The 22,421-nt window shown below is 37.5% G+C and overlaps 1 protein-coding gene and 1 pseudogene across 1 annotated transcript; both read right to left on the bottom strand.

The window, feature by feature from the left end:
• Positions 1–5,001: 5,001 nt before the first annotated feature.
• On the bottom strand, positions 5,002–5,947 carry LOC122230247 (annotated as a pseudogene).
• A 13,638-nt stretch (positions 5,948–19,585) lies between these two features.
• Positions 19,586–20,518, bottom strand: LOC122230251 (olfactory receptor 5H2-like). The gene has a single exon (XM_042956004.1). It carries the CDS (start codon positions 20,513–20,515, stop codon positions 19,586–19,588), a length of 930 nt encoding a protein of 309 aa, XP_042811938.1. The 5' UTR covers positions 20,516–20,518.
• Positions 20,519–22,421: the final 1,903 nt, after the last annotated feature.

Below are 22,421 nucleotides of genomic sequence, written 5' to 3'. Positions count from 1 at the left end.
CTAGGTATTTTATGCTTCTTGGTGCAATTGTGAATGTGATCAGTTTCTTGTCTTTTTGTTGCTTCACTATTAGTGTACAAGAATGCAACTGATTTCTGTACATTGATTTTGTATCCCACGACTTTGCTGAATTCATGTATCAGTTCTAGTAGAATTCTAGTAGAATTCATGTATCAGTTCTAGACTCTTTGGTGGGGTCTGTCAGGTTTTCCTTGTATAATATCATGTCATCTGTAAAAAGTGAGAGCTTAACTTCATCTTTGCCAATTTTGATGCCTTTGATTTCCTTTTGTTGTCTGATTGCTGATGCTAGAATTTCGAAGACTATGTTAAACAACAGCAGTGAGAGTGGACATCCCTGTCATGTTCCTGATCTCAGGGGGAAAGCTCTCAGTTTTTCCCCATTGAGGATGATATTAGCTGTGGGCTTTTCATAAATGGCTTTTATGATGTTTAAGTATGTTCCTTCTATCGCGACTTCCTTGAGGGTTTTTATTAAGGAAGGATGTTGAATTTTGTCAAATGCTTTTTCTTCATTGATTGACAGGATCATATGGTTCTTTTGTTTTATTTTATTAATGTGATGTATCACATTGATTTGTGAATGTAGAACCAACCCTGCATCCCAGGAATGAATCCCACTGGATTATGGTGAATAATTCTTTTTATACGCTGTTGAATTCACTTTGCTAGTCTCTTATTGAGAATTTTTGCATCCATATTCATCAGGGATATTGGCCTGTAGTTCTCTCTCTCTCTCTCTCTCTCTCTCTCTCTCTTTTTATTTTTTATTTATTTTTTTTTTGCTGGGTCTCTGTCTGGTTTAGGAATCAAAGTAATGCTGGCTTCATAGAATGAGTCTGGAAGTTTTCCTTCCCTTTCTATTTTTTTGGAACAGCTTGAGAAGGCTAGGTATTATCTCTGCTGTAAATGTCTGGTAGAATTCCCCAGGGAAGCCATCTGGTCCTGGACTCTTATTTGTTAGGAGATTTTTGATAACTGATTCAATTTCTTCACTGGTTATGGGTCTGTTCAAGTTTTCTATTTCTTTCTGTTTCAGTTTTGGAAGTGTGTGGGCGCTTAGGAATTTGTCCATTTCTTCAGGTTGCCCAATTTGTTGGCAATAATTTTTTATAGTATTTCCTGATAATTGTTTGTATGTCTGAGGTATTGGTTGTAATAATTTCATTTTCACTCATGATTTTATCTATTTGGGTCATCTCCCTTTTCTTTTTGAGAAGCATGGCTAGAGGTTTATCAATTTTGTTTATTTTTTCAAAAAACCAACTCTTGGTTTCATTGATCTGCTCTACAGTGTTTTTTTTTTTGATTCTATATTGTTTATTTCTGCTCTGATATTTATTATTTCTCTTCTTCTGCTGGGTTTGGGGTGTCTTTGCTGTTCTGCTTCTAGTTCCTTTAGGTGTGCTATTAGATTTTGTATTTGGAATCTTTCTTGTTTCTTGAGATAGGTCTGGATTGCAATGAATTTTCCTCTCAGGACTGCCTTCACTGCATCCCAAAGCATTTGGATTGTATTTTCATTTTCATTTGTTTCCATATATTTTTTAATTTCTTCTCTAATTGCCTGGTTGACCCATTCATTCTTTAGTAGGGTGTTCTTTAACCTCCATGCTTTTGGAGGTTTTCCAGACTTTTCTCTGTGGTTGATTTCAAGTTTCCTAGCAATGTGGCCTGAAAGTATGCCTGGTATGATCTCAATTCTTGTATACTTATGAAGGGCTGTTTTGTGACCCAGTATGTGATCTATCTTGGAGAATGTTCCATGTGCACTCGAGAAAAAAGTATATTCTGTGGCTTTGGGATGTGGAGTTCTAAATATATCTGTCAAATCCATCTGATCCAATGTATCATTCAGGGCCCTTGTTTCTTTATTGATAATGTGTCTAGATGATCTGTGCATTTCTGTAAGTGGAGTATTAAAGTCCCCTGCAATGACCACATTCTTCTCAATAAGGTTGCTTATGTTTGTGATTAATTGCTTTATGTATTTGGGGGCTTCCGTATTCAGTGCATAGACATTTATAATTGTTAGCTCTGCCTGATGGATTGACCCTGTAATTATTATATAATGCCCATCCTCATCTCTTGTTACAGCCTTTGATATAAAGTCTAGTTTGTCTGATATAAGTATGGCTACTCCAACTTTCTTTTGACTTCCAGTAGCATGATAGATAGTTCTCCATCCCCTGACTTTCAATCTGAACGTGTCCTCAGGTCTAAAATGAGTCCCTTATAGACAGCAAATAGATGGGTCTTGTGTTTTTGTCCATTCTGATACCCTATGTCTTCTGGTTGGAGCATTTAGTCTATTTACATTCAGTGTTATTATTGAAAGATATGAGTTGAGATTCATTGTGATGTCTGTAGGTTTCATGCTTGTAGTGATGTCTCTGAGACTGTGGTCCTTGTAACATTTCACTCACAGGATCCCCCTTAGGCTCTCTTGTAGGGCTGGTTTAGTGGTAATGAATTCCTTCAGTTTTTGTTTGTTTGGGAAAACCTTTATCTCTCCTGTTCTGAATAACAGACTTTCTGGATAAAGGATTCTTCACTGCATATTTTTTTCTGTTCATCACATTGAAGATTTCCTGCCATTCCTTTCTGGCCTGCCAAGTTTCAGTAGATAGGTCTGCCATTGGTCTTATGGGTCTCCCTTTGTAAGTTAGAGCCTGTTTATTCCTAGGTGCTTTCAGAATTTTCTCTTTATCCTTGTATTTTGCTCATTTCACTATGATATGTCATGCAGAAGATCGATTCAAGTTATGTCTGAAGGGAGTTCTCTGTGCCTCTTGGATTTCAATGCCTTTTTCCTTCCCCAGATCAGGGAAGTTCTCAGCTATGATTTGTTCAAGGACACCTTCAGCCACTTTCTCTCTCTCTTCCTCTTCTGGAATTCCTATGATATGGATATTGTTCTGTTTGATTGCATCACTTAGTTCTCTTATTCTCCCCTCATACCCCTGGATTTTTTTATCTCTCTTTTTTCAGCTTCCTCTTTTTCCATAACTTTATCTTCTACTTCACCTCTTCTCTCTTCTGCCTCTTCAATCTGTGCTATGGCCACCTCCATTTTATTTTGCACCTCATTTATAGCATTTTTTAGCTCCTTATGACTATTTCTTAGTCTCTTGATCTCTGTAGCAATAGATTCTCTGCTGTCCTCTATGCTTTTTTCAAGCCCAGCGATTAATATTATGACTATTATTCTAAATTCTTGTTCTGTTATATTGCTTAAATCGTTTTTGATCAATTCGTTAGCTGTTGCTACTTCCTGGAGTTTTTTTTTGAGGAGAGTTCTTCCATTTCGTCATTTTGGGTAGTCCCTTCAGTGGCTCCAAACTGCAGGGCACTTCCCCTGTGCTGTCCGGAGTAACTTGTGTTGGTGGGTGGGGCTGCAGTCAGACCCAATGTCTGTCCCCAGCCCACTGCTGGGGCCACAGTCAGACTGGTGTGTACCTTATCTTCCCCTCTTCCAGGGGCAGTACTCACTCTGGAGTGGGGTGGCCCCTGTCTGGGCTACTTGCACACTGCCAGGCTTGTGGTGCTGCTTCGATGGGCTCTTGCCAAGGGTGTATTAGCCGGGGTGGATCCACAAGTTGCACAGGGGCAGGAGGGGCAGGCTTAGCTCATTTTGCAGTTGGTGGTCCCCTGGGAGAGGGGCCCTGCAGCACCAGGAGGGAGGCAGGCCCATCAGAGGGATGGATCCACAGAAACACAACACTGGGCCTTTTTGTGGTGCAAGCAAGTTTGGTGATGGAGAACTGGTTCCCTTTAGAATTTCGGCTGGGGGAGAATAGTACTTTCCAGGGCCTTTGTTTCCCTGCTGAGCTGAGCTCTGTCTTCTGGGGCTCAGCAACTCTCCCTCCCGGTGTCCTCTCACCCTCCCCTCTGTCTGAGAGCAGAGCTGTTGACTTTTAATATTCCAGATATTAAGTCCTGCTGGCTGTCAGAACTCACACAGTCCGGCCCCTCTGCTTTTGCAAGCCAGACTTGGGGGCTCTGCCTTGCCAAGCGGGCTGCCCCTCCACCACTCTGGTTCCCTCCTGCCAGTCCGTATAGTGTGCACCTCCTCTCTGCCCTTCCTACCCTCTTCCATGGTGCTCTTGTCTACTCTTGGCTCTGGAGAGTCCGTTCTGCTAGTCTTCTGGCAGTTTTCTGGGTTATTTAGGCAGACGTGGGTAGAATCTAAGAGATCAGCAGAACAAGGTGGCCCAGCATCCTCTTACACTGCCATCTTTCCCTCTGTCCATCTGTGTATAGAAAGTTCTAGTCATGCTCGCCATATATACACATAATCTGGTAGCAATGGCAATCCATTAGAAGTTATTGAAGAAGGATATTATTTAATCAGACTTCTGTGTATAAAGAATACTCTGACAGCAATGTTTTGGAAGTAAGAGAATATCAACAGGATGTGAGAAAAGAAACAAGACTGTAGCAAATGACAGATATGAGTAGTTTTAGCGTGAGAACCTCAGTGGTATCAGTAGACTGTGTATAGAATCACTGGTGAGGGAGGAAGGGCATGGGTGTCCTGAAATGGGATGACTCATACGTTTTGGGCTTTGTTCACTCATACGCAACTGTGACTCTACTGTGGATTAAATGTGATATGAGTCTTCTGTCTGCATGACTGTAATGGCTGTCAAAGACATGATATTCAAATTCCTTTCAGAAGTGTTAAATTATTACAGGGCTTAATGAATTTATGAAGCCACATTGAAAATATAAAAACGTGTAAAATAATTTGTTTTTCTCTTTAGTTTAGTATGACATGAACACTTGGTTAGAATTCTTTCTATTTTTGAATAATAGACATACATATTTAAGAAAGTGAATTGTATGCCTACCTTAGTCATTAAAATGCTAATGCAATTATACCTACAAAAGACTTTGATAGCTAATCAACACTTAATAACATCTAATCTGTAATTTTGTGTCATTTTAATGAGAGGAGAGTAGATATTATTATGACTTCTAAGTATTTCTCTTTAACATTTTTCTCAGTGAATCTATGACTTTCTTATTTCTTAAGCTGTAGATAATTGGATTTAAGAAAGGAATTATGATAGTATAAAATACAGAGTCCATCATACCCTGATCATCTGATTGTGCAGATACAGGGTGCACATACATTAAGACAAGAGGGCCATGGTACAAAGAGACAGATAAGAGATGGGATCCACAGGTGGAGAACGCTTTTCTTATGCCTTGTAGTGACTTCTTTTTTAAGATTGTAAAGAGTACTAGTGTATAGGAGACAAGAACTATCAGAATGGTGAACATCTGTATTGACCTAGCAAAAATGAATACCATCAGAAAATTAATAGAAGGGTCAGTACAAGAAATCTTAAACAATGGCATAATGTCACAGTAAAAGTGATGTACTATGATAGAATCACAGAAGGTTAATCTGAATAACAAAGCATTATGAATTATGGCATGAAGAAGGCCACCTGAAAATGACCAAACTAACAGCCGGATGCATAGTGTATTGGACATAATCACTGGGTAAAGTAATGGTTTGCATATGGCCACATAGCGATCATAAGCCATTGTTGCCAGCAGAAAACATTCCGTGGTTATACTGATTGCCAAGGAAAAAAACTGTATCATGCATTCAGAAAGAGATATCATTTTGCTCTTGGCAAAGAAGTTGACCAGCATCTTGGGGGTCACTGTGGATAATATCTAAGCATCCACAAATGCCAAACTTCCAAGGAAAAAGTACATGGGGATGTGAAGCTGAGGGTCATTCCATATGAGAGCAATCAGACCAAGGTTCCCCACAATGGTGAGAAGATAGATAACCAAGAACACCAGGAATAGGGGGATTTGCCACTGTGGTTCATATGTGAGTCCGGAGAATTAACTCTGTCAGCAATGTTGCATTTTCCTTTCCCATGTCCTCACTGGGTGTTGCCTGAAATGAAATGGAGTAAGTTTTTTAAATGTCAATAAGAATTTATATGTGAAAATATGGGGAGGAGATTTGAGATACAGTTGTGCACATCAGAATCCCCTCTTAATTTTATTACATATTTAGTGGAATCTATTTTGGAGCTAAGGAAAATAGTACAATTATTTAAATATTAAAATGCAGCAATAAACAGATTTTGGAAAATGGAAGACATTATACATATGTGCTAAATTTATGGTACAGGATTCATTATGAAACAGAAATTCTGTGTCTTGAATGTCTTGAAAGGGAAAGAAGCTTGAAGGGCCAGGTTAGTAAAGTTAATTAAATAGCTTATGAAAGATCTTGAATATTATTTATCAGGGGATAAACATGCACTGAAAACAAGAGGAAGGAATAGCACTCTAAGACTCTCTTTTAAAGTGAATATATGGTAGTATAAAAAATAGGCTGAAGGGAGTAGAAACTGGGCTCAGGAATACCAGGCAACAAGAAGTTACTACTGTCTAGCTGTTCTCAAATCAGAGTACACATCAGAAATGTCTGGGGAAACTTTTGTGTAAAATATAGATTTGAAACTTTACTGTAGAAATTAATTTAGTGTGTCAAGAACTAAAGCTAATAATCTGTATTTTAAACTTGCTCCATGGTGATCTACATACATGTGACTTGGCTAGTCCACTAGCAAATTGACATTGAAATTAACAAGAAGATTAAGACATGGATGCCGAAGAATTCAGGATGTAGAGGCAGTTACTACCTCTGTGATATATTGGAGCTGAAGGGGTCTTCAGTGAGGAATAAAGAAGTACCTGGGTAACTGGGTAGATTTTCCTCAAAACTGATTAAGAACTAGAAGGCAGTGGCCAGTTTGTGGACGTCTAGGTGATATATACTTTGTAGTATGAGTTACAAGAGCTTAATGGAAATAATGACTTGGAAATCATTGGAGTAGGTGGAGGCACACTTACGTATGATCTATCTATTAGAGAATACACCAAGTGTCAAGAGAAGGGCAAGAGACTAAACTGACAAAAGTATGGTAAAGTGGCACTGAAGATGTGTGCCATTTTCAGAAGCCAGTCCAATCCTCTTTTCTCCCACATAATCTTGGTGACAGGCAAAGTCTACCACCCACTCTAGGAGCCAAAAGTTGTGCCACTAACAACTAGAGTGAGGGCACCTGATGTAAGTTTGGCAAATCTAACTTCCCCACACTGGTTTAAAATTTGGAGTGCGGGAGTAAAAGGGACAAGGACAAAAGAGAATTTGGGTTGCTAAGGCAGCCAAGCTATAAAATGAAGGTTCCAGAGGTTCCTGTGTGGTTCAGTTGGTTAAGTATCTGACTTCATCCCAGGTCATGATCTTGTGGTTCGTGACTTCGAATCCTGTGTCCACCTCTGTGCTGACAGCTCAGAGCCTGCAGCCTGCTTCAGATTCTATGTCTCCCTTTCTCTCTGCCCCTCCCCCTCTCGTGCTCTGTCTCTCTCTCAAGAGTAAATAAACATTAAAAAAATTTAACAAAAAAAAATAAAATGAAGATTCCAGCAAATACATCCTACACCCACACCAATGACCTACCCTGTCAGTGTGAACAGTGGCATTCCCATACAGCCGGTGTGACAACAACCCTCGTGGATACAGTGTTGGGACATGGTTTTGGCTGTTCACAGATTGCCTTCCTTCCTTCTTTGCTATCTATTTTTTTCAAGCTGGTTCCTTCAATCTCCCTCACATTTCTATGTTAGAGAAAATCCATTCAAAAACACCATTTCTTGTTGAAGCTAATAGTTCTGACTGACAGCAATGAAAGATGGGCAGAGACTGGGAAACGATACTGAGCAGAATGATCAAGAAGAGAAGGGAAACAGGGCAGATGAGTGTCATGAACATAAGGAAAGGAAGATATTCAAGAAGGACAAAGAAAGTTATGGTGCCAGTCAATAAAATAAATGCTCTAGTAGGACAAGGAGTGAACAGATGTGATGCAGCATGGAAGCTAAGAGATTTTCAGTGGCTTTAGTGAGAGCCATTTCTGTTATGTGATGCAGTGGAGGCCAGAGAATAATGAGAAGTGAATGGGAAACAAGTTACACAACAGTGAACTGGGAAACAAAGTTGAGCCCTCCAGGAATGTGGAGGACAGTTATTGTATGTCTGCTGTGGTAGACAAATACAAAATATGTTTCCTATATATCATTTAATAAAAGTGTTCAGAAGAGAGAAGCAGAGAGGATGTCATCACAAAGAGGAAGAAGACAGTAGAAGGAGAAATTTGGGTGGGTGGAGATCACAAGATGCACAAAGAGTAATACACAGAGAATAATAGACATGTTGATGAATAAGTGTGGGAAAGACAAAGAAGGATTCAGAATATATCAGAGAAAGTTAATGGACAACAAAAGGGAAAAGCTCAGAATTAGGGAATACATATTTATCTTAACCTTTGTTTTACTTTAAGTTGTCAACTTTCAGGCTCCTGCGTGGCTGTCCGTTAAACGTCTGACTCTTGATTTCAGCTCAGGTCATGATCTCATGGTTTGTGAGATCAAGCCCAACATTGGACTGTATGCTGACAGAGCAGAGCCTGCTTGAGATTCTCTCTCTACCTCACTCTCTCAAAATAAATAAATAAACTTAAAAAAAATAATAAAGTTGTCAATTTGGGGAAACTTGTTTTATTCAAATTTCCTTGTTTAATTTTCTATGGAATATGTGTAAGCAAGAGATTTTCATTTTAAATTTTACTTCGCAAATTTTGTGCTGTTCATAAATACACTAGCACTGCCTGAAAGTTCTTTTCATATTTAAAAGTGCCTTTACATTTGTTATTACAGTGATTAGAACTGACTTTTTCTAGAAATCCTTCTGGGTTTTACTTGAGAGTATTTTTTTTTTTGCCACCAGTTATTTAGCAGAATAAAACTGAGCCAAAGAGTGGAGTGGAATACAAGTGATGTAAGTAACCAAAGCCAATAATTGCAGTTTTTAAATGTACATTTATTTGAAAGAACTTCTTCCATGCAATCCCAAATCACTAACGAACTGAAGATACTCAAATTCAGTTTATGTGTGGGTACTTAATAAGCTATAAATACTAGAAAGAGCATGAAGGAGCACTTACTGCCTATTTCCTCCTACATAAATAGTCAATGAAATTCTTGTCAGAAGTTGGATAAAGGATAGAGGTAATATGCAAGTGACTTACTTTAAAAGTTTTATCAGAAAGTGTGATCAATTAAACATAAGGGAGGTTTTAATCAGAGTAACCAGAAGATTTCTTATGTAGGAATTGTTATGAAATTATTTTTTTAAGATTATTTATTTATTTGAGTAAGAGAGAGAGACTGAGGGAGGGACATACAGAGAAGGAAGGAGAGAATCTCAAGTGGGCTCTGCACTGTCAGTAAGGCGCCTGATGTCTGGCTGAAACACACGAATGGTGAGATCATGACCTGAGCCAAAACCAAGAGTCAGACACTTAACTGATTGAGCCACCCAGGTGTCCCTGAAATGATTTTTTTTAAGGGAGAGTGCGTGAGCAGAGGTGAGGGGCAGGGGGAGAAAGAGAGAATCCTAGGTAGGCTCCATGCTCAGCATGGAGCCCAATGTGGGACTTGATCACACAGCCCTGGAGTCATGACCTGAGCCAAAATCAAGAGTCAGACACTCAACCTGCTGAGCCATCCAGGTGCCCCTGTTATGAAGTGATACCTAAGTGCAGTTTAAATTGTTTAACATTTTAGTTCACCAATACCTATAAGTTATTATAGATATGTTGAGAGAAATAAAACATTGTTAAAGTGAATAATTAAGTCTCACAGCTATTTTGCTTATCTAGATTATAATCATTAAAATTAACTATATAAATTATTCACTAGCAGTTTTCTATTACTCACCTGGATTTTTTGGCATCTTGTAAACCCACAGGTTTCTACCACAGGTGACACTTCTAACAGGTTTATGCAAACTTCAGTTGCTCTATAAATTTTGATGTGCTGACTGCTTTAATTAGTGTGATCTTCTCTGAGCTAATCAACCATATATGATTTTATTGAGGCCAAAGTTTGGATTCCTTTTGGGAGCCAATCTCAAATACAGTTGTCAACCTTCATGCAAACTACAGTTGATGGAATTTATACCTTTCATCAACTCTTCTATTCTCATGCTTTAGAACTAGAGCATCATCTTTCCTGGGTCTCAAACCTTATAGATAGCAGATCATGGGACTTCTCAGCCTTCATATTCACACGAGCCAACATTTTATAAGAAATGTCTTCACATATACATATTTCACTTACAGATTGATATATCTTATTGGCTCTGTACTCTGAAAAACTATGGCTGTTAGAACCACTAGATGTACATTTAGTGACTTCTTCATATGAGAAAGAGGGAAATATAACTCAATTGTCAGCTATGGACCTCAAATAACTCTGTTTTAAAAGGTAACTAGTAAGAAGAGGTTTATTTACATATTACATCATGAGTATTATCTTGTATATACAATTAATTTGAGAAAGATTGTTCAAAGACGAGCCAGCATGACATTAAATTTGAAGTCTGGAATTGTGATGTCTCCAGCTTTGCTTTTCTTTTTCAAGATTTCCTTGGCTATTCAGGGTTGTTTGTGGTTCCATACAAATTTTAGGATTGTTTGTTCTACCTCTGTGAAAAATGCTAGTGGTATTTTGATAGGGAGTGCATTAAATATGTATATTACTTTGGGTGCCATAAACATTTTAACAATATTTGTTCTTCCTATCCAGGAGGATGGAATGTTTTTCCATTTCTTTGTGTCTTCTTCAGTTTCTTTCATAAGTGTTCCATAGTTTACTAAAGTACAGATCTTTTACCTCTTTAGTTAGGCTTTTTCCTAGGTATCTTATGGTTTTTGGTGCAATTGTAAATGGGATTGATTCCTTGATTTCTCTTTCTGCTCCTTCATTATTGGTGCATAGAAATTCAACAGATTTCTGTATATTGATTTTGTATCCTGTGATCTTGATTATTGATTTCTTGTATTATTGTATTTTTGTATCTTGTATTATTGTATGTTGATTTTGTATCCTGTGACCTTACTGAATTTGTGTGTCAGTTCTAGCAATTTTTGGTGGAATATTTTGGGTTTTCTACATAGAGGATCATGTCTTCTGAAAAGAGTGAAAGTTTGACTTATTCCTTGCTGATTTAGATGCCTTTTATTTCTTTTTCTTTTGTTTTCTTATTGTCTTTTTCTCTGTTTTTGATTGCTGAGGCTAGGACTTCTATGTTAAATTACAGTGGTGACAGTGGGTGTTCCTGACCTTAGAAGAAAAGCTCTCTGTTTTTTCTCCATTAAGGATGATATTAGCTTGGGTTTTTCATTTATGGACTTTGTGATGTTGATGTATGTTCCTTCTATTGTTACTTTGTTGAGCTTTTTTTTTTTTTTTTTATCAAGATTGTATGCTGTACTTTGCCAAATGCTTTTTCTGCAGCTATTGAAAGGATCATAGATTCTTATCCTTTCTTTTATTAATGTGGTATATCATATTGATTGATCATGATAATGAACCACCCCTTTAACCCAGGAATAAATCCCACTTGATGGTAGGGAGTGATTCTTCTAATGATCTGTTGGACTCAGTTTGCTAGCATTTTTGCTGAGAATTTTTGCATCTATGTTCATCAGGGATATTGGCCTGTAACTCTCTTTTTTAGTGAAGTCTTTGTCTCACTTTGGAATCAGGATAATGCTGGCATCATAGAATGAGTTTGGAAGTTTTCCTTCCATTTCTACTTTCTAGAATAGTTTGATAAGAATAGGTATTAATTCTTCTTTAAATGTTTGGTAGAATGCCCCCGTGAAGCTATCTGGCCCTGGACTTTTGTTTGTTGGGAGATTTTTTATTACTGATTTGGTTCCTTTGCTGATTATTGGTCTGTTCAAGTTTTCTATTTCTTCCTGTTTTAGTTTTGGTGCTTATATGTTTCCAAGAATTTATCCATTTCTTCCAGATTTCCCAATTTGTTGGCATATAATTTTTCATGATATTCTCTTATAATTGTTTGTATTTCTGTGGTATTGGTTGCGATTTCCCCTCTCTCATTAGCGATTTTACTTATTTGGGTCCTTTCTCTTTTTGATAAATCTGGCTAGGAGGTTATCAATTTTATTAGTTCTTTCAGAGAATTGACTCCTGGTTTCATTGATCTGGTCTACTGAGGTTTTTTGTTGTTTCTATATCATTTATTTCTGCTCTAATCTTTATTACTTCCTTTCTTCTGGAAAGAAGGCTGACTTTAGGCTTCCATTTGTTCTTTTTCTAGCTCTGTTAGGTATAAAGTTAGGTTGTTTATTTGAGATTTTCTTGCTTTTTGAGGTAGACCTGAATTGTTATATCTATATACTTCCCTCTTAGGGCCACTTTTGCTGCATCCCAAAGATTTTGGACCATAGTCTTTTCATTTTCATTTGTTTCCATGTACTTTTTAAATTTATTATTTAATTTCCTTGTTGACCCATTCACTCTTTAGTGGGATGTTCTTTAGCCTCCATGAATTTGTGTTCTTTCCAAATTTTCACTTCTGATTGACTTCAAGTTTTATAGTTTTGTGGTCTGAAAAGATGCATGGTAGGATTTCAATTTTTTTGTACTTGTTGAGGCCTGATTTAAAACCCAGTATGTGATCTATTCTGGAGTATGTTCCATGTACATTTGAAAAGAATGTGTTTTCTGCTGCTAAATTTAGAATGAAATGTTCTGAATATATCTGTTAAGTCCATCTGGTCTAGTGTGTCATTCAAAACCATTGTTTCCTTGTTGAATTTGTGCCTAGATGATCTGTCCATTGCTATAAGTGGGGGTATTAAAGTCCCTTACTATTATTGTATTATTATCAATGAGCTCCTTTATGTTTGTTATTAATTGTTTTATATATTTGGGTGCTCTCAAGTTGGGGACATAAATAATTACAATTGTTAGATTTTCTTGTTGGATAGATCCTTTTATTATGATGTAGTGCCCTTCTTCATCTCTTGTTACAGTTTTTGGTTTAAAATCTAGTTTGTCTGATATAAGTATGCTACTCTGGCTTTCTTTTGTATTTGTATGGTAAATATTTCTCCATTCCCTCACTTTTTTTTGTCTAAAATGAGTCTCTTATAGGCAGCATATACATAAGTCTTGTTTTTTTATTCATTCTTACATTCTATGTCTTTTGATTGGAGAATTTAGTCTGTTTACTTTCGGAGTGATTATTGATAGATATGAATTCAGTGCCATTTTATTACTTGTTTGTCATGGTTTTGGAAGATTTTCTTATTTCTTTTCTAGTCTTTGTCACTTTAAAAAAAATTTTTTTCTTAATGTTTATTATTTTTGAGAGAGAGAGAGAGAGAGAGATCCAGAGAGCAAGCAGGGAAGGGGCAGAGAGAGAGGGAGACACAGAATTGGAAGCAGGCTCCAGGCTCTGAGCTGTCAGCACAGAGCCCGACACAGGGCTTGAACTCACAGACAGCAAGATCATGATCTGAGCTGAAGTTGGCTGCTTAACCAACTGAGCCACCCAGGCACCCCTCTAGTCTTTGTCACTTTTGATATTTCTGTCCCACTCAAAGAGTATCTAATATTTATTGCAGGGTTGGTTTAGTGGTCATGAAACCCTTTAGTTTTTGTTTGGGAAATTCTTTATCTCTCATTCTATTTTGAGTGATAGCCTTGTTGGATAGAGTATTCTTGGCTGCATATTTTTCCCATTCAACATGTTGAATATATTATACCACTCCCTTCTGGCCTGCCAAATTTCTGTGGAGATCTGCTGCCAACCTTATTTGTCTTACTTTATAAGTTTGGGACTTCTTTTGTCTTGCTGCTTTTTGGATTTTTTCTTTATCTCTTTATTTTGCAAATTTAATATTTGCAAATTTGATATTTCTTGATGTTGGCCTGCTTTAGCTGATTTTGAATGGAGTTCTCTGTCCTCCTGGGTTTGAGTATCTGTTTTCTCCCCCAGATTAGGGTTGTTTTGGTATAATTTGCTCAAATAAACCTTCTGCCCCCTTTCCCTCTTTTTCTGGGATTCCTATGATATGAATGTTATTACTGAATTCCCTAAATCTGTTTTTGTGATCCAGGATTTTCTTTTCCCTCTTTTGTGCAGTTTCATCATTTTCCATGATTTTATCTTCTATATCACTTATTTGTTCTTCTGCTTCTTCCATGCTGTGGCCATAACTTCCAGTAGGTTTCAAGATTTCATTATTCCATTTTTCACTTTGGCCTGGTTAGTTTTTAGCTCTTCTGTCTTTGTGGTAAGAGACTCCCAGCTGTCTTCTATGCTTTTCTCAAGTACAGTTAGTATCCTTATGATTGTGGCTTTAAATTCTGGATCAGGCATATTACTTATATCTTTTTCCATTAGATACCTGGCCATGACCTTTTCTTATTCTTTCTTTTGGGATGAATTCTATCTTGGCATTTTGTCTAGGTCTTTGTCTGTGTGTTAGGAAAGACTGTTATATATTTCCTGCTCCTGAGAGTAATGGCTTTATGAAGAAGAAGTCATATACTATAGTGTTTCTGGTGTATGCTTTGTGTATTCTGCGGCTGTGTTTTGGATGCTCTTTCCCTCAGGTCACTCTTATGCAGAATTTTTCCTTGCCTATAGTGGGGAGTGTCCAGATTTTGGCCAGAGTGTGGTGAGTTTTAGCTAGGTGTGCTCTGGTTTCCTCTTTAAAATAGACCTGATTTTATTTCTACTGGTGCTGAAGTTTTGCAGAACTCTATGGTCAGTAGACATGGTGTGTTTGGGCATTTGTGCTGGTCCTCTGGGGGAGGGCACCACTGCTCTGTGTGCCAGGGACACTTGCCCGAGAAAAGCAATACTGGCAGAGCACAGGGGTTGAGCCTTTGTGTAAGTGGTTTAGGCTACCAATGTTAGCACTGTGCTGTTTACTGAATTAGTTTATACTGAGGGGTGGGGAAGAGAAATGGTGTCAGCCAACTCCCTCGTACCCAGAGAGGGAAGTTCATGCTTGCTGCTGTCCAGTGAGCCCTCCCAGAAGAGCAAACAATCTCCTCTCCTGTGTTCCGGATCACTGCTTTCACACTGTGTTAGGGTCTTCTGCTCACCTAGCAGCACAGTGCACCTTGGGCTCTATCGTAGGCAGGCTCACTGTATTAAACCCCCAAACTTTATGTGCCTGGCATGGTGTGGACCCACTCTGGTTCTCTGGGGGAGGGTCTTGCCATGCTGGGACTGATGCAGGTTTGACCCAGGAGGGCAGTCACACCAAAGCACAGGAGTCTAGGTTTTGGGGGAAAGCACAGCAAATAGTCTGTGTCCAGGTTAACCACCCTCAGTAAGTGTCTCTGTGCAGAGAGGTGGAAGAGGGAAACAGCACCCCCGCCAGGTCTTTTGTCTCTGGAGAGACAGTGCCACCTATCCCAGATGCACTATAACAAGGGGGAATACCTCTCCCAGCTTATCCTAGGGGATCCTCAGATTGCACCACCCACCCTCAAACTGTATGCCCACCTTCTCCATCGGACTGCTGTGGAGCCCTCAGGGCTCCACACTAGCCACACTGAGGACGTCTAAAACTTCAGTCTTTGAGCCCTGCTGGTTATAAAACCCATGCAAATCATCTCCTCTCATTTTCCCAGTCATTGGCTTTGGGGAAGTATTTTCCTTGTGTTTCCCTGTGAACTCCTCAATCTCTCTCCCTCTCTCTCTTTCCCTCTCTCTCCTCTGTCCATGACCAGGCTTCCCTCTCCTCTGCAGCACTCATGATCTCTCTCTCCCCTAACCCATGTCTCTGCACTTCCTACCTTTGATGATATGGCCTCTTCTCTCCCTCTAGTTGTGCAGTTTGTTCTGTCAGTCCTCAGATCAATTTCTTGTGTAGTCAGAGTGATTTGATTTTTATCTAGCTGTGTTTGAGGGTCAAGGCAATTTTAGGGTTCTCCTACTACTCCACTATCTTAGTCCCCACAGTTGGTGTTTGTTTTTAACTAACTCCTAAGTGTGTTGATTCCTTGAATACAGTCTAGGATAATGTCAGCAACTTCTCAATAGGTATTACAAAGTGATGAGGAAAAAACATATATACATGTACATTGAAGGAGGAACTATGAATTATTTTAAAGTAAGAAAATCAATATGTTTATAGTAAAGGGTATTTATATTATTATTATTAATATTAATTATTATTATTTTAAAGATAATCACATTTAGCCATGTTCCAGACAACTGGATGAACTTAGCATTGTGATCTCATCCTTTACATCTAAATATTCTACAAATAATACTATGTAACTTCATAGTTTACTTTTTAAAACTTTGCAGAACATTTTGTCTAAAATGTGGAATTTGCAGAGATGTATGTTTTAGGTCTTTCCCTACATGACACTGAAATGACGAAAATGATGTACAAAAATGAAAAATTTTGTAACAGAAGTGAGAATAGGGACACATCAGTGGACAGGAGACTTTTTAAATTTAAATTTTAATTTTAATTCCAGTGTAGCTAACATACAGTGTTATAATTCTCTCAGGTGTACAATATAATGATTCACCAATTCTATGTATTACTCAGTCTTCATCAAGATGAGTGTACTCTTAATACTCTTCACCTATTTCATGGATCCCCCTACCTACCTCCCTTCTGGTAACCCTCTGTTTGCTCACTAAAGTAAGAGTCTGTTTTTTGGTTTATCTCTTTTTCTCCCCTTTGTTTCTTAAATTCCACATATGAGTGAAATCATATGGTATTTATTTGTCTTTCCCTGATTGACTTATTTTGCTTAGCATTATACTTTCTAGACCCATTCATATTTTGTAAATGGCAAAATTTCATTCTTTTTATGGCTGAATAATATTCATATATGTATATATATAGCCACATCTTCTTTATCCATTCATTTATCTATGCACACTTGACTGCTTCCATAATTTGCCTGTTGTAAAATAATGCTGCAATAAACATAGATGTTCATGTATCTTTTCAAATTAATCATTTTGTATTCTTTGGATAAATACCCAGTAGTGCAATTACTACATTGTAGAGTATTTCTGTTTTTAATCATTTGAGGAACTTCCATACTGTTTTCCACAGCGACAGCAAGAATTTGCATCCCACCAACAACACACAGGGTTCCTTTTTGTTCACATCCTTGCCAACACTTGCTGTTTGTTATGTTTTTTTTAACTATTATTGTTATTTTAACCATTTTGACAGGTGTGAGGTGATATCTCATTGTGGTTTTGATTTACATTTCCCTGATGTTTAGTGATGTTGAGCATCTTTTTATGTGTCTGTTTTTCATCTATATGTCTTCTTTGGAGAAATGTTTTGTCAGGACATTTTGGTCATTTTCTGAAAGGCATAAATTAGTTGACATTTTAATGAAAGACACATCAGATCGATGGAATCTGTAGATGAGACATGTACAAGAGAATGTTGCTAGAAAGTCTGAGTTTCTGAGACCCCCAAAGCCTGTCCACACCTACCCAATCTAGAGGAGAACCAGACAGTGTATACACCACACTCATATACTCATGGATTGATGCCAACCTTTTCATTAAAAAAGAACCAATTTGTGAAATAAATCTTTATGATAGCAGAAGAAATACTCACCAATTGCTTTTATTGTAATACAGTCTTTGGGTCATAATATCATGTGAATGAACACAAGTGTAGATAATTTACAGAAAAAAATCAGAACAGTGGGAATGTTATACAGTAACAAACTACAGATTAATGCAATAACATGGATTCTCTAGTGGAAAGTAATAACAATATCTGGACTCTGATGTATTCACTTCCTTTCCTGGGCCTTAGAGTTACCCTCAGAGAAACAAAAAGAGGGCAGATGACCTGGTCTAATTTTGTGATCTGCACCTCCAGAAATACATAGTAATATTTGTTTCAAATGCTTACATGTTTTGTATTTTTAAACAAGCGTCTAATTAAAGGGCTCCTCCTGGTCCCCAGGAGCTAATCTTAATGATAAGAAGAATAAGAATAATTTACTTTAGGTGTATGATACTTGTGATTGTCTTGAAAGAAACAGGAAGTTGAGCTGGCTTGCAGCAGACACCCCAGGCCCAGTAATCTCTTGGGGCTCATTACAGGATTGGAAATGAGTGATGCACTCTCACTCCATTTGAAGTATTTTTGCTGCCAGATTCATTTCAAATGTATATATATATTTCCTAAGTACTTACATAGGACCTCATGTGTGTAAGCCACTGTACTGACACTGCAAACGATTGGAAAAGTACTAAGACTTCTAAATTATAATCTAAAAGAGCTTGTAAGCTAAAACCAAGTATTACACAAGGCCATTTGTGACCTAAAAGAATAAATAAAATATGTAATACATCAAACAAATGAACATTCCTGTCTTCTTTTGGTAATCTAGGAATGCATCAAGGAAGCTGTAACATTTAAGATAGATCTTAAAGAAGTGACACTATTTCAATTGTAAGTGAAGATGGGTGCACTTGGGGAAGCATCCTCTGTGGAGAGACCTGTATAAACAAAAGTATGTACCTAAGAAGGTGTCCAGAAGGCTTTCAGTAACTCATTGTGGTGATAACACTGAATCTATCAGAAGAATTTGGAGGACAAGACTTCAGAGTTAAATCAAGATTTTTTTAGAGATAAACCTCAAATAATGCAGGGAGAACAAATGCAGAACAAATGTATGTGTGTACACACATACATATTTAAGATGTTTATTTGTAAAAAAATTGTTTATTTGTACTCCCACCTAAAGTCATTAACACTAGGGCAATTATAACTGAAAAAAAATGTTTAAAACTAATCAACACATAGCAAATAAATAATCTGAAGAGCAAATATACAATCTATATGATATGTATATAGATATCCTTCTATATCATTCATTTCATACATATGCATATATGAATAGACTTATGCATATGTGTTATACAGCTCTAGAAATGTGTACCATTTATAATAATCTGGTAGATAGCAAAATCCATGAAAAGTTATTGAAGTGGGATATTACTTAGTCAGATCTGTTTCTTAAAAATAATCTAACAGCATTGTTTGAGAAGTAAGAGTATCAGCAGGATATAGGAACAATAACAATTTTATAGCAAATGATGGAAGTGAGTAGTTTTACTCTGAGGACCTTATTTATATAAGTAGAACTGTGTATATTATCAATGGTGAGAGATGAAAGGCAGAAGTGAACCTAAATCTGATCACTCATTATGCTTTTCTGTCTCTGTTCACTCAAACACAACCCTGACTCCACTGTGGAGTAACGGGATATGAGTCTTCAGGCTGCATAGCTGTATGGCTGTCAAATATATCATATTCAAATTCTTTTTAGAGCAGTTACCATATTTTGCAGCACTTAATGCATTTATGAAGCCGCATTGAAACATGCAAACGTAAAAATTTTTGTTTTCCTTTTCAATTATTCTTATGTCATGAACACTTGATTAAAATTCCTTCTATGTTTTTACATATACACATTTATTTTTACTCTCACCATAAGTCATTTAAACATTAGGGCAATTATAACTGCAAAAGGTAAACACTAATCAACACATAGCAATATGTAATCTGTATAAGTTTGTGTCATTTTAATGAGAAGAGAACAGATATTAATGTGTGTCCTAAGAATTTCTCTTTAATATTTTTCTCAATGAATCTATGACTTTCTTATTTCTCAAGCTATAGATAATTGGATTTAATAAAGGAATTATGATAGTATAAAATAGAGAGTCCATCATATCTTGACCATCTGATTGTGCAGATACAGGGCGCATATACATTAAGACAAGAGGGCCGTAGTACAAAGAGACAGATAAGAGATGGGCTCCACAGGTGGAGAAGGCTTTTCTTATCCCTTGTAGTGACTTCTTTTTTAAGATTGAAAAGAGAACTAGTGTATAGGAGACAAGAACTATCAGAATGGTGAACATCTGTATTGACCCAGCAAAAATAAATACTATCAGAAAATTAATAGAAGGGTCAGTACAAGAAATCTTAAACAATGGCATAATGTCACAGTAAAAGTGATGTACTATGATGGAATCACAGAAGGTTAATCTGAATAACAAAGCATTGTGAATTATGGCATGAAGAAGGCCACCTGAAAATGACAAAACTAACAGCCGGATGCATAGTGTATTGGACATAATCACTGGGTAAAGTAATGGTTTGCATATGGCCACATAGCGATCATAAGCCATTGTTGCCAGCAGAAAACATTCTGTGGTTATACTGATTGCCAAGGAAAAAAACTGTATCATGCATTCAGGAAGAGATATCATTTTGCTCTTGGCAAAGAAGTTGACCAGCATCTTGGGGGTCACTGTGGATGATATCCAAGCATCCACAAATGCCAAACTTCCAAGGAAAAAGTACATGGGGATGTGAAGCTGAGGGTCATTCCATATGAGAGCAATCAGACCAAGGTTCCCCACAATGGTGAGAAGATAGATAACCAAGAACACCAGGAATAGGGAGATTTGCCACTGTGGTTCATATGTGAGTCCTGTGAGAATTAACTCTGTCAGTAGTGTTGCATTATCTTTTTCCATGTCCTCACTGGGTGTTACCTGAAATGAAATGGAATAAGTTTTTTAAATGTCAATAAGAATTTATATGTGAAAATATAGGAAGGAGATTTGAGATACAGTTATGCACATCAGAATGTCCTCTCAATTTTATGTGTTACCTAGGTAATAGATAGGATCTATTTCAGGGGCATGGAAATAAATGGAATTATTTCATATTTTTAAATGTGCAGCAAAGAACAGATTTGAAAAATGAAAGAATTGTAACATGTCCTAAATTTATGGGATAGAAAGGGTATGATATGGAAATTCTATGTTTGGGATGTGGATATATGGTGAAGGGAAAAGAAGATTGAAGCGCCTTGGTAATGAAATGAATTGAATTGCATATGAAGGATCTTGAACGTTATCCATCACGGAATAAGAATACACTAAAACTTAAGAGGAGGGAGTGGCACTGAAATATTATTTTTTAATTGAATATATGGTAGTGTAGAAAATAGACTGCAGAGTGGGGTAATTGGGGTCAGGAGTACTAGTCAGTAGAGGTTACTACTATTTAGTGTTCTTAAACCAGATTACACATTGGAATTGTCAGAGGAATGTTTTGTTCAAAATATAGATCTGAGATATTACTGTAGACATTGATTTAGTGGGTCAATAATTAAAGCTAATAATCTGTATTCTGTTTACTCCATGAGTGATTCAAATACATGTGGCATGCCTAGTACATGTGTGCAGTGACATTGAGATTGATGGGAAGATGAAGAGACAGATAGAAAAGAGTTCAGAATGTAGATGCAGTACTTCTCTGATACATTGAAGGTGAATGGGTAGTCAATGAAGAATAGAGGAGTCACTTGATGACTGTGTAGATTCCCATCAAAAATTGATTGAGAACTCAGAGGCGGTGGCCCATCTGTGGACATCCCATTGATATATTCTTTGTAGTATGAATCTACTACAAATAATGACTTGGAAGTCCTTGGGGTAGTTGAAGGCATACTTATCTATGATCTATCCCTTGGAGAAAACGTCAAGTATGAAGAGATGGTGAGAAACTAAACTGACAGAGTATATTAAAGTGGCAGTGAAGATGTATGCCATTTTCAGATAGCCAATCTGATCCTCTTTTCTCCCACTAGGTATTGGTGGCCTGCAAAGTCTATCACCCACTCTAGGAGCCAAAAGAGCTGCAAACTGACTTTCCTATCCCTCTAACAACTAGAGTGAGGGCACCTGATGCAAGTGTGGCAAATCTAACTTCCCCACACTGGATTTGGAATTTGAAGTGAGGCATTAAAAGGGACAAGGACAAAAAAAAAAAAAAAGGACATGGACAAAAGAGAATTTGGGTTGCTAAGGCAACCAAGCTATAATATGAAGGTTCCAGCAAATGCATCCTGCACCCACACCAATGACCCACCCTGTCAGTGTGAACAGTGGCATTCCCATACAGCCGGTGTGACAACAACCCTCGTGGATACAGTGTTGGGACATGATTTTGGCTGTTCACAGATTGCCTTCCTTCCTTCTTTGCTATCTATTTTTTTCAAGCTGGTTCCTTCAATCTCCCTCACATTTCTATGTTAGAGAAAATCCATTCAAAAACACCATTTCTTGTTGAAGCTAATAGTTCTGACTGACAGCAATGAAAGATGGGCAGAGACTGGGAAACGATACTGAGCAGAATGATCAAGAAGAGAAGGGAAACAGGGCAGATGAGTGTCATGAACATAAGGAAAGGAAGATATTCAAGAAGGACAAAGAAAGTTATGGTGCCAGTCACTAAAATAAATGCTCTAGTAGGACAAGGAGTGAACAGATGTGATGCAGCATGGAAGCTAAGAGATTTTCAGTGGCTTTAGTGAGAGCCATTTCTGTTATGTGATGCAGTGGAGGCCAGAGAATAATGAGAAGTGAATGGGAA

This window comes from Panthera leo, chromosome C2, assembly GCF_018350215.1.
Source record: "Panthera leo isolate Ple1 chromosome C2, P.leo_Ple1_pat1.1, whole genome shotgun sequence".
Taxonomy (NCBI): domain Eukaryota; kingdom Metazoa; phylum Chordata; class Mammalia; order Carnivora; family Felidae; genus Panthera; species Panthera leo.
This window is presented reverse-complemented; position numbering and strand designations above follow the sequence as displayed.

What these genes read in the sequence shown, in the direction of transcription:
- LOC122230251 (XM_042956004.1), bottom strand. Translation starts at nt 20,515, where the DNA reads ATGGAAAAAGATAATGCAACACTACTGACAGAGTTAATTCTCACAGGA.